This window comes from Arachis hypogaea, chromosome 13 (genome assembly GCF_003086295.3).
Source record: "Arachis hypogaea cultivar Tifrunner chromosome 13, arahy.Tifrunner.gnm2.J5K5, whole genome shotgun sequence".
In the NCBI taxonomy this organism is placed as follows: Eukaryota; Viridiplantae; Streptophyta; class Magnoliopsida; order Fabales; family Fabaceae; genus Arachis; species Arachis hypogaea.
This window is the reverse complement of record NC_092048.1, coordinates 145188106-145201394: the sequence shown is the minus strand read 5'-3', so window position 1 is coordinate 145201394 and position 13289 is coordinate 145188106. Positions and strand designations below refer to the sequence as shown.

The window sequence follows — 13289 nt, the reverse complement described above, 5'->3', positions numbered from 1 at the left end:
AACTTAGTTGCATAATAGCAGAAAATCAACAGAGAAAAGAGTTGCAATGTAGTAAGTGCACTTTACTTGTATAGTATAACAAAATAAAAAAAAACATAACACTGAGAAGTCTAATAAATTTATCAAAAGACCTAATAAGTTTACTAACATACCTTAATAAGTTAACAACTAAGACCAACTACACCAACAATAGCTAAAAGTTCTCCATAATATCTCTTGCAAATGCGCCTTTTCCTCGTCTAAACTCCAAAAGGTTTCCTTCAATTCTGGATTCTGCACAAATTTTTTTGCAATTTGCACGATCTCCATTGTGTCGAAATCAAGACTCTTCAACGTTCGGCCAAGACTTACTTGCTCATTAACCACAAACATTGCATTGGCTAGTACTTGCACATGCTTTCCTTAATCCTGAACAGCAGCCTTAAAAGTTTCAACTAAGTTTGATAGGATTGTAGCATCGTTGTTTTTTCTTTGTTGCAGTTTGACGTCCTTGATTTCTCTCACTTAATGAAGCAAAAGAGGTCAAAAAGGTATTGGATAATTCGCTCTCAGCAGCTGCTAAATTCTCCATGTCAACATCCTCTCTGTCAAAACCCAAGCCACCAGCTGTGGCTGCAGCAAATGTATAGCCCGGAGTGACATATTCTACAGCATCTTTTTCACTGCATGCTTCAAGACCGGTAGCTCTATCCTTGTCGAAAATATTTCCCAGATGTTCAAACCATAGTTGAAAAAACCGGACCGGACCGATCGAAAAATCGGTGAACTGGATTCCTGGCCGGTCCGATTGATCAATATGACCGGATAAGGAATAGAACTGGAGAGATTAGAGAACTGGATTGAACCATTCAGTTCTGTTGAAAACCGGAGAACCGACAGTTTTTGTTCACCTGGCTGGTTCAAAAGCTTTTTTTTAAATTTACTTGCCAAAACAACGTCGTTTTGGTCTTACAAAAAAAAAAAAAGAAACACTCAAACCAAAGCAATACCCCCAACCTTAATCCCCTAAAGGCCTAAACAACGGCTAACCCTCCCCCCCACCTCACTCTGTCACTCACTGCGCCACCACCGCCTGCTGGTCTGTGTCGTCTTTTTCATCTCACCTCACCTCACCTCACCGCGACACCTATTCTCAACTCTCAAGTCTCCAACGATGTCACCTCACCTCATCGCGGCTCCGTCATCCTCTTCATCGCTTCTTTTTGCTCCGCTTTATCGTCACCGTCATCACGCTATCCTCGTCGTCTGCTCTCTCGGATAGGTTGGCGGTCTCCGTCGTCTTCGTTCTCTGTTCTGTCAAATCGGTTGGTGCTCTTCTTCTAATGCTCTTGTTCTGTTTTGTTTGGTTGTGAACAATGAAGCTGTTCTGTTCTTCTAATCCTCTGTCGGACAGATTTTTCTTCTAATGCTCTTGTTCTGTTCTAATGCTATTGTGTTGTTCTGTTCTATTTGGTAGGGGTGAACGCGGATCGGATCGGATCAGATATGGCCAAAATCTCGATATGATCCGCACTAAAATTATCGAATCGGATCGGATCTAATATCCGCAATTTTTGAGCTTAGATCCGATCTGATCCGATCCGCACATTTGCGGATCAGATCGAATCTCGGATATATCCACAAAATATATAAATAATTTAAAAAGCTTATTTTTATTTAAAAAATATCAATAAAATACTATTTTTATACTCTTTTAAACATGTTTACTCTTAAAATATTATTAAACATACTTTTCTTAAATAATAAAATAAAATAATACAACATATATGATAATTATTAGTTGAAATAAAATATAAAATGAATATTTAGTTATTTATTTATTTATTTTTGTGGATACCTACATGAAATCCGCAATCCGATCTGATAACATTGCGAATCGGATCCGATCTGATCCGATTTTACGGATTGGATCGGTATCCGCATATTTTGGATCGGATTCAAATAAATACTACGAATATACGGATCGGATCCGATCCATGAATACCCCTACTATTTGGTGCTTGAATCTGCTTGTTGAAAATTGAAATGATGAATATGTTCTGTTCTGTTTGGTTTTTGTTCTGCTTAAATATGCTTGTTGAAATTATGATTTTTTTAGTATGAATCTACTCGTTGAAATAGGTTATGTTGAATAGGGAATTTAAAGTTGTTGAATCTGCTTGAAGCTGTTTGTTGAAATTTTAGTATGAATCTACTTGTTAAAATATGTGATGTTGAAGTAATTTGTTTAGTATGAATTTGCTTGTTCTGTGAATTTAAGGTTGCTGAATAAGAAATAGGGAATAGAAAATTTAAGGTTGCTGTTGTTTTATACTTTCGCTACTTCATATTGTTTTAGAATGGCTTCCTCGAATACACCCTCAGAAACACCATCTTCGCAAAAACACGGATCAACTCCTGATGCATCAATTGGAACCCAAAAAAACAATAATGTTGGTGAAGAACTGAAAATATGTATTTTGAATTTTTTAAGTTTATGACTATTTTATATTTTTATTTACGTGGAACCGGTTTTACCGGTTCAACCAGTAATTTATCTACATAAAAATAGTAAATTGATTGAGGAGACCAGGCTCAAAGATCCTTTCTTACTTTTTTGGGACATCCTTGAATTGTTGGGCCTAACACCAAGCCTACAAATAACCTTCTTTTTCTTATTCCTTTTGTCCCTCCTTACTATCCCATTAAAGTTACCTTCATAAACCCATGTAACTATATTTTCAGAATTAGCTTCATAATTAATATAATCACATCCCACACAATCCGTTCTCCCTTCATTTTATTCATAAATTGGTTGATATGTTATCGTTTTTACCTGATTTTATTTTGAATGATCATTAATCCACTCATTCAAAATAATTTTAGGAATTACCAACCTGCCCTTATCTTCTCCATCTTCCCTCAGCTCTCCATCACCACATCGGCTGCCTAGTCGTTGAAAACCGTCGATTTTGTAGCCCATGCACTCCTTAAGCTCGTATCCGCAACTTTTTTTCGTTGTTCACAGATATAGTCACATTCTCCATTAATTTCTTCATAACAATTCAAACCAAAAGCCTCCCGTTCCACTTCTTTCACTAGCACATCGAATCCACTGATACCTATTGTGATATGGACCCATTCATTAATCATATCCATGACACAAGTATCAATTTGCACTCGTCCAACACTAAAAGACATGCACGATTCTATCATTTTGTCACAACCGATTACTTCCCCCCATTGAGCTCCTAACATATTAAAGGTATCTGCTGACCACGCGTGTAACGGAACTCCATAATATTCTAACCACACTCTTCGAGTTTCACATTGCTCCGTCTCATCCCATCTCCATATACTATGGAAGAATTGTAAGAGACTATGCATTTTAAACGTATATGCTTCTTCTGCATTCAATACAAAATCAAAAGTCAAAAGAATTTTATATGCTCCTAGTTTCCGTATTTGGATAACTTGAGACAGTTTTTTTCTAATCATTTTCTTCAAGGAACTAAAATTAATTGCCTTCATCGTACCGCCGATCAAACTTTTCTGTAAACAATCCAGATTCTTTTTTACCGCCGATACTTTCACTTTCTTCGTCCACCCATTTTCATGCAAGTCTGATTTTTTTTGGTATCTTATTAATTTCTCTACTTATTTTTGGTTATCTTCTCCCCGAAATTAAGAATTTGTCTTATTTCGTCTATCATCTCCTATATCCAAACTTAATTGGAAATTAAACCCAACAGCAACATTTAAAAGACATCATCATGCGCCATTTGAGCTAGCCTCAAGGCTCAAGCTGATGCTTTTTTATTTATATATTGGGACTGAAATAGTGTTTTTACTGTTATTGGGATTCGATTCTGTGTGTAATCTTCGGATATTTTTGTTAAATTTTTTTAATATAAATAAAAAAATAATTATATTGTAGATTTAATGTAATTTATAGTAAATAGATTGTAGTTATTAACATATATTGTGGTATTAACATATATTGTCCGTTGATAATTATTAGTTTAGTCACGTGTATATATATATAACGTTAGTTAGTTTATTTGTTTACGTTAATAATAATCTGTAGGTGAAGAAGAAAAATTAGTAGAATATTTGTTATTATATGATTAGATTTGTTTTATAAGTTTATTAATTGTATTTGTTAGAGTAAAATAGTAATTAGAATTTAGTTTAATGGGTAATTTTATTGATGACAATTGTTGCTGAAATTTTGGTAGTTTTTATTTAGTGTTAATGACATAATAATTTAATTAAGCACTATTAATAATCAAAATTAATAGAGTTTAATTTCTGCATAATTATATTAATTACTTTAGATTGTAGGAGAATATAAATTAGAATTCTTAAATTTATTTTACAATTTAGTAATTATATTTGTTAGTAGAACGGTAATTAAAATTTAGTGGAATGATTAAAATTATTGATATCATCTTATTAGATTTATTTTATAGATTTATTAATTGTATTTGTTAGTAGAATGGTAATTAAAATTTAGTAGAATGATTAAGATTATTGATATCACCTGAATTTGGAATTTTTGATAGTTTTTATATAGTGTATGTTATCTCCATAATGAATTAATTAAGAAATGTTAATAATTATATTAATGGAGTGTAGTTTGTGAATAATTTGATAAATTTATTTGAATTGTATGAGAATATAAATTAGTATTTTTAATTTAATATATAAACTATACTTGTAACAAAATAGATAGCAATTTGAACTAATTATTGTCATAATTTAAATAATTAAGTTATTGAAGATAATTATTAATTAGGTTTTGTGTTAAAATAGAAATAATGATGGTCATTTTGTTGATAAGAAGCTTAGTGATAACGATAACTAAGTAGAGAGGTTAATTTATTTTTTGTTCAGGTATATATTTAATGTTAATTATAAGTTTTTGTACTCATGTATGATTAATTACCATAAGATAACTTGAGTTAATTATTGTCTATATTTTGTAGGGCACAAAAATTTTGAGGTGTATCTACGTAAATCTACCGAAATTATACAATTCGATTGTTGAGTTTTTTGTGCAGGCCATTGAATTTTAATTACGTATTTTAAGTTTGAGTGATTCAAGGTCAGTCAACTTTGATAACAGTTCTAATAGAGAGATGACATCTAGATACTCATACTTTCCATCTTTCGACTGGTGAGTGCACTGTTATATTGGAGGATATGACTCTAATATTAGGTATTCCGATAAATGGTCTTTCCGTGATAGAACAATCATGACTAATCAGGAGGCCATAAAAACTGAATACTTACATTAATTTGGAGTTGCACCGAGAACCAGTAATTACAGAGGAAATTGCATCATGATGACTTGGATTATAAATGTGAAAGAAGGATTAATTTTGAATGATCAAGTTGTCATGAAAAAGTACGTAAAATGCCATACATTGTTATTATTTGGGTCAATCTTGTTTGCTCATAAGTCTGGGTCAGCGGTTTACTGAAAATTTATCCTATTATTTCGTGACTTCTCACGGATATACGAAATTAGTTGGGGATCGACATCCCTAACACACTTATATAGAATATTGTGTAGAGCATCTCGCTTTGACTGTAAAGAGATTGATAGCCCACTGACATTATTACATATCTGGACTTAGATTCGTATGCCTTTTTTGCCCCAATTTGTGGAACCCCGCAGTTCTTTCCATTAATTGTTATATGATATTGAATAATATGTACATTAGCAAAAAATGTTTGGAATTCTGATTCATACACACAGTAATCTATGTCTTTTCGGATAGCATAATCTTTAACTGCCGCAATCATAGACTCGCGAAAAATAAATTCCACTTCCACGATAAATTTATCATCTGTCACAACCGAAGACTCTGCTACAACAATATTATGACATAAGTTCACAACAATACATATACAAGTATATATAAATACATAAAATTTCATTAAACAAATTATAAGTATATAAATTATAATAAAATATTAATATAAAATATATTAATATATCCATCCACGTAAATATATAATTTTTATGTTGACAAAAGAATATAAATTATATTATTCAATAACAGTATAATATAATATAAGAATGTTATATACGGTTATATAATAATATCAACATATTATCTAAATTTAAATAAATATATACATAGATTTTAAATTTTGAATACTTGGTCAAAATATATAATAGATATGCATAAATAAATATATAAATATTTATAATATAAATATATAATTCTTAAATACAATTTAACTTTAGTATATATATATATACTATAAATAATTTAAATATATACAATTTATACATCAGGTTAATAATAATCATACTAATTGTCTTCAATAATAATATATAATAGTGCAATTTATATTTTAACTCTACAAATATAGTTACACATCACTAATTGCATACAAAATCTAATAATAATAATCATACTGTTTAACGTTAAATTTAATTATTTATATTATAAAACTTCTATATAGTTATCTAAACTACATACCTGCATTAAAATATTTAGGATATTTTAGTGTATGCACAACGTCCAGATCTGATGCGCGCATAAAAGATGACTCTTTAAACGGATGCTAGTAAATTTGTCATTTCTGCCACATCTGTCCCCATGATGTCATCAGCTTCATCATTGTCTTCATTTAGCTCAATAACTTCATAGTTGTTTTCGAACTCATCCTCGCTGTCACTATTGTAATCTCTCCATTTGATATTTCGATCGGTTTTAGATTATTGGAACTCAATGTACAACTCGATAAATGACACTCGTGATCGACTTTTGTATTAGACTGAAAACATCTCTTGTATGCTCTCTTCATCCGTGATATACTTTGTTTGAAAATGAACGAACCCACAAAACACTGATACAGGATACCGGTATAAAATACTCGATATCATCTTCGGTATATGCGGATCTATTCTTTCATAAATAACACCCTTTAGTTTTTCAAATGGTATTGTAAAAGGAACAATAACATCACATGGATTCTCGCATATAAATCTTACTCTCTCAGGTGTTTGTAATAATATCTGACCATGATAATATAATTTTAACATAACTCTATCCTCTATTTTTTTTAAAGGGTTAAGTACTGAAATCGTCCCTAAGGTTTGGGGTGAAAATCAAAATCGTCCCTGACCTTTTTTTATTATTAAAATCATCCCCAACATTACAAAACGTTATAAAATCGTCCTTTTTTATCTTAATTTTATATTTTGACCAAATTACCCTTAACTATAAATAAAAAATAAAAAATAAAAACAAAAACAAAAAAAAACTCCTCCCCCCACCCCCACCCCACCCACATCCCCACCTCCGATGTCTCTTCCCAGTGAAAAAACCCAGCTTCTTCCTATTCTTGTTCAACTTCAACACCACCATCCTCCTCCGCCCTCCTCTCGCGCTCTCTCTCCTCTACTCCTTCGTCACCAGCAACTCCATTCTTGACCCCTTAACGCCTCTCACTTCTTCCACTCCTTCCTCCGCCACACTCACTGGCCTTAGATCTTGATACCTCTTCCTTCTGCTCCTTGCAAACTTTCCCTTCCTTTCCCTCTCCCACCCAAAAAGTTCCAAGTCTTCTTCTCTCCTTCAGCAACAGCAACAAGTAAATCTAGCAACAACAATTTTTTTCTCTTCTTCACCAGCAACAACAATAAATTCAGCAAATTGAACAATAACAAATTCAGCAAAATAAATCACTAACAAATTTAAATTTGACAACAGTTCAACAATCATCAATTGCACTTCAAATCCAAAATCAACAACCACAGAAATTAAAAAGAATTAAAAAAAGATGTTCATGTTCTTAAATCTTAGCATGTCGAACACCGAAGCCGAGCACCGCGAAGAAGAGGAGGCTCCTACTAGCGAGGACGAGGACACCAGAGCTCAGGTAGCTCCGATCTTCAGACTCGAAGAGGTCGTTGTCTCCGGTGGAGAATAGCATCTTCGTTTTCTTTGCCAATGAAAAAAGTTCAAGCAGAAGGAGAAGGAGAAACAGAGGCAGTCAATCACAGAAGAAGAAACAGCGCCGGCAGAGTCCCCCTCCCGATGACGACACGACGGCGTGGTCTCCCGATGACGACGCGACGGCGACGGCGACGGCGAACCCTAGAAACGAATAAATAGGGCGGCAGCGACGAGAAGAAAAATTGAAGTTGACATTGGGGTTGGGAATTTGAAGAGAGGGGCATGAGGAAGGGGATGGAGGGTTACGGGAGTGGGGTGACAGGAGTGGAGTGAGGCGGTTACGGGAGGGTGAGGGGGTGAAGGGGGTAAGGGGTGAGGGATGAGGGATGAGGGGTTTGGGAGTCAGGAGTGGGGTGAGGGATGAGGGGTGGAGGGTGAGGGAGTGGGTTGAGGGGGTTATGGGAGGGTGAGTGAGGGAGTCAGGGAGGGTGAGTGAGGGAGTGGGGTGAGAGAGTCAGGAGGGAGTTACGGGAGGGGGGAGAGGTTTTGGGGGGTGGGTTTGTTTAAATTTTTTTAATATTATTTTTAATTATTTTTATTAATAATGAAGGGTAATATAATAAAAAAATAAAATTGAAGTGGAAAAGGACGATTTTATAACGTTTTGTAACATTAAGGATGATTTTAATAACAAAAAAAGGTTGGAACGATTTTGATTTTCACCCAGACCTTAGGGACGATTTTAGTACTTAACCCTTTTTAAAACAATGTCTCTCCTCTCAGCATTAGTTTAAAGTTGAAAAAATGAAAAAGAAACAAAGTGAACACGGTCTAAGAACTAAAAAGAAGATAAATTGAAGAAGACGAAGTTTTGTGTAACACCCCACCATACTTAATTTTATGCTTAAGTCATAAGACTGAGATAGTAAGATATTACGACCTCTAAAAATAAAAATGTATATGTATATATATATTCTCCGGCCAGCCTTGGTTTCGCGGGCTGTGTCGGGAGCTTGTTATTGTGTATTATTGACCCTCTACTCGTGTTATTATTCCACCCACTAGCACGATATTGTCTGCTTTGATACACAAGGCCTCACGGTTTTACCTTTGACGATAGAGACGATAGTCAAAATCCCTCCCACTCACTCGTCAAAACGCGTCATGATAAGGAGAGGTATCCACACCCTTATAAGGCATGTTTCGTTCTCCTCCCCAACCGATATGACCTTATATTTTGCACAAGTGAAATGCAAAATATATATATTACAAATCTGACTGTCAGTTTTCAATTTTAATGAATTAATTTTTTTTAAATTTAAAAAATTGATCCACAGATTTCAATTTTGCATTTTATAAAAAAATTTTTAATCCAAAACTTATCCTCTGATTTACTCCTTCTAAAAAAATCTGATTCCACATAAATCAGAGACACCGATATATCTACTTCCTAATTTAAATTTTATATTACTGAAATCTGACCTTAAATTTTCTAATTCCCGATAAAACTGAGGCTCCAATTTATAATTTTCAATTTTAAAAAAAATTAACTCCATACTCTTTAAAAATACACCAATTTTTTATATCCAAACATAACATATACACCTATTCCAAATTGATAACTAAATAAATGAGCCTTAAGCTGACTATTCTTCAATGTATTGATTTACCAAAGAGGATCTTTTTTTTTTTTCCTTATTCAACAGGCCAGGGCCATAGACCGAAAACAAGTATTTAATTTAAAATAAGAGCCTGAATGCCTGATTAAATATAAAATTAGATTCTCCATAATCTTATCTGTTGTTGAATATTGAATATTGATCCTCTAAAATCTAAACTATGTAGTCTAAAGTGAATGGAACACCGTCCAACAAAAAGAAAATGAACAGAACACCGTCCCTGCACGTTAATTAGGCAAAAGAAACAATTTTATCGGTCAATTTGGACAAACAACTCTACAGTTAAAATAAAGACAGCAGAAGATAAACTTGTAAGTTGATTTTTATATCCTATATTTTACATTATTAAAAAATAACATAAAAACAAGTATTAAATTTAGAGTTCATATAGAATAAAACATTTTTATAAAATTTAGTGTTAATTAAGTTTTGAAATTTCAGACAAACCATAGCACTTATCGAAATGCTTATAAATTAGTTAAAAATATATAGATATTAGAGGATTTAAATTAAAATTGATCCAAATTAAATTATTCATCTAATTAATTAAAATAAAAAATTAATCAAAACAGTATGAATTTGAATTTGGCTGGATTTTATTTTTAACAATCGGTATGGGTTGGATTCAGTTTCGAATATATTTCTTAAATTTTTTTGATAGAATGTAAGTAATGCTATAAACTTTACAAATTAGTTTTACCCCGGTATGTTCTTTTTTTGTCTGCAAAGGTAGTCTTATCCCGACACTTGAAACCTAACATTTTTTAATATTTATATGAGTCCCCTTTTCAAGATCATATAATATTATATATATTATTTTAAAATATTATTTACATATTAAAATTAATTATTAAAACTAATTAATATATATATAAAGAAATATAATTTAATTTATTTTTAATATATATTTTATATTTTTATATATATTTTATAATTTTAGAATAAATACTTGATTTTAGTTATTGAATGTAATGACGTAATGTATAACCAACCAATGAGTCTGTGATTGATGTTATTTTCAATTTTTTAATGGAGAGCGAGAGAAGTGCGTTGATAATCGGTAACAGAAAATCCTAATTAAGCAGTCTGGGTCCGGGGTTGGTATATAAAATTTTAAAAAAATGGTAAATAGATTTTTTATTTTTTTTATTTGTAAATATTTATATTTTTAAAAATTTTAAAATATATTTAAATTTTCAATTTTTTTAAAAATTTGTACATATTAATTTTTAGGTTTAATTTGTTCTATTTAAAAAAAAATTATATGTATATCTATATATTAGTCAAGTTAATACAATAAAAATTATATTTGATTTTTTTGTTAAATCTGTTAATCTCAAATAAATAAAAAAATCAAATATTTACAAATTTTAAAAAGTTAAAATCGTATTTTTTATTGAAAAAGTCTAGAGGTCAGCAGATTTATTAAAATTTGGCCAGTATTTAGTTAGTAAAAAAAATGAATAATTTTTTACTATTAAATAAAATCTCACACTATTAAATACACTATTAATGACTCATTAATGACTACAAACTCACAAAATCTACTTACTCCTATTATTCATCTTTTTTAATTATTAAAAATTTAAATGTCCAGAGACTAAAAGTATATAAAATTTCAAAGTCATTCATCTGTCTTCTCTCAGCTCAGACCCTCACCAAATTCAGACAAACGAACCCCATAACAAGCGTCACAACCACTCTCCCTCCTTTTAACATTTTCCATTCCCACACTCTCCTAACACCACACCACTATGGCTACAGCCACAAACTTCCACGTTTTTCTTGCCTTTACCGCCATCTTCGCTTTTCTTTCCCTCGCAGCCACCGCAACAACGATAGCCACCAAAGAGAGCGTCTACGACCTTCTCCCCAAGTACGGTCTCCCCAGTGGTCTCTTACCGGACTCCGTCACCGACTACAGCCTCTCCGACGACGGCAGATTCATCGTCGTTTTGGATCAGCCCTGCTACATACAGTTCGATTACCTGGTCTACTACGAGACCAAGATCACCGGGAAGCTCAGCTACGGTTCCATCACGGAGCTCAACGGTATTCAGGTTCAGCGGTTCTTCATTTGGTTCAATGTTGACGAGATCAGAGTCGATTTGCCTCCCTCCGACAACATCTATTTCCAAGTTGGATTAATCAACAAGAAGCTCGACGTTGACCAGTTCAAGACCGTTCGTTCTTGCCGCGATTCCCTCACCGCTTCCCCTTGCCACGGAACTAAAACCCCTTCCTCTTCCTTCAAGGTATGCGGTTTTTCTTTTTGCTTTTTTCCTTTACCTTCCTCCGTTATGTTCTAGAATGTTCCGATTTGTTATTTTGAACTGCCTAATCTAAAATTGGGGATACTGAAGCAATAGAGGTCTTGCAAGATAACTTAGCCGACACGAGACTTAAACTTACACTTGAAATTCCAAGAGAAAGATCTGAGTAATCGTTTCTTGTGTTGTTGGTTAGTGCAGTGCACAGCTGAACATAACGGTGTGTGATCTGGCTTATGAAACGGTTATTTTTGTGTGGGTGGTAGTTGAGTGGGTAGGTTTCTTTTACTACTTATAGTGAATGAGATGAGATTGTTCTGCTATTTTTGGTAAATGTGACAAGAAGGTTTTTGACCATGAGAAGCTCATGGTTCTTTGTAGTCAGCTCAGCGTTGTAACTTGGATTGATTACTGTTAATCCAAAGATATTTGTAGCTCAAATTAGATTAGATTTGATCTGGTTCAATGAAGTTTGTAGGTGAAGGTGTTGGACCACACCTTCTACAAGTGTGGAAGAGTAAGAGTGTGTCAAGAAAAACAAGAACCCAACTTAACTACTTTTTAAGAGTGACCAATAGACTATTATAGTTTTCCAAAACTAAATTTATTTTGAGCAGTTTCAACTCTCAGCTTGAGTTGGATGTTCCTTAAAGTTGGCATGTAAGTGGAACCCCGGCTGGTCTTACTACCAAGATCAAGTGTTACATAACACACTATGTAAATCTTAATTTAGGGAGTTAAACTTGTAAATTCAAGAGTTTGATAACATTGTTTCCAATATAATCTGTTGCCCGTGTATGTTGGAAATGTGTACAATTAGGAAATGTGTATACACCATCACATAAACTTGTTAATTTTCTGCATTCTGCAACCTGTTTCCCCTGTTAATTTTGCTTGTATGCTCTTTTGGAATCAGAGAATAGTTACTGATATGTTCATATCTTTTGTGACTTGCAGCTTCCTGCAGCGGTGGATGAAATTCCTATGCTGCTCACAGAGTAGATGCTGCTTTATACTTGATACTAAGTGCTATCTGCTATAATGAAATGACGTTTTTATATGTCATTGTAATAATAGCTAGCTTATCTTTCAAGATACAAGACTCACAATCTCGAGTCTTGTGATCTTCATACGAAACCTTTATGAACATGTGTATGTATATAATATATGACTGTATGAGTATGAGTGTATGACTACTTAAGTTCTGAGACTAAATGCATGCAAGTTGCAGAACTTTATGGTAAAGATATAAGTGCCTTCTGGATGGTAGAATCGCATCTCGCTAGAAGTTAACTATTCTGGACATAATTTTTCCTTTTCCTACCCAATCTTTTTGACCATCTATTATGACTGCTTTTCTTCCAGGGCATTGAATATGGTTGATGCCGCTTTAGCCTGATTTAACACCTACCAGGCGCTCCCTTACATTAGTCATTTTAAGA

General features: G+C 33.0%; 1 protein-coding gene across 1 annotated transcript; it reads left to right on the top strand.

The window, feature by feature from the left end:
- Positions 1–11158: 11158 nt before the first annotated feature.
- Positions 11159–13092, top strand: LOC112792674 (uncharacterized). The gene is made up of 2 exons (XM_025835996.3): positions 11159–11832; positions 12805–13092. The coding sequence occupies exons 1-2, from the start codon at positions 11332–11334 to the stop codon at positions 12847–12849; spliced, it is 546 nt and encodes a 181-aa protein (XP_025691781.1). The 5' UTR covers positions 11159–11331; the 3' UTR covers positions 12850–13092.
- Positions 13093–13289: the final 197 nt, after the last annotated feature.

Excerpts from the sequence above, each read along its gene's own strand:
- LOC112792674 (XM_025835996.3), top strand. The coding sequence starts at position 11,332 with ATGGCTACAGCCACAAACTTCCACGTTTTTCTTGCCTTTACCGCCATC. Across the intron at positions 11,833-12,804 it reads CCCCTTCCTCTTCCTTCAAG|CTTCCTGCAGCGGTGGATGA; the intron begins GTATGCGGTTTT and ends TGTGACTTGCAG.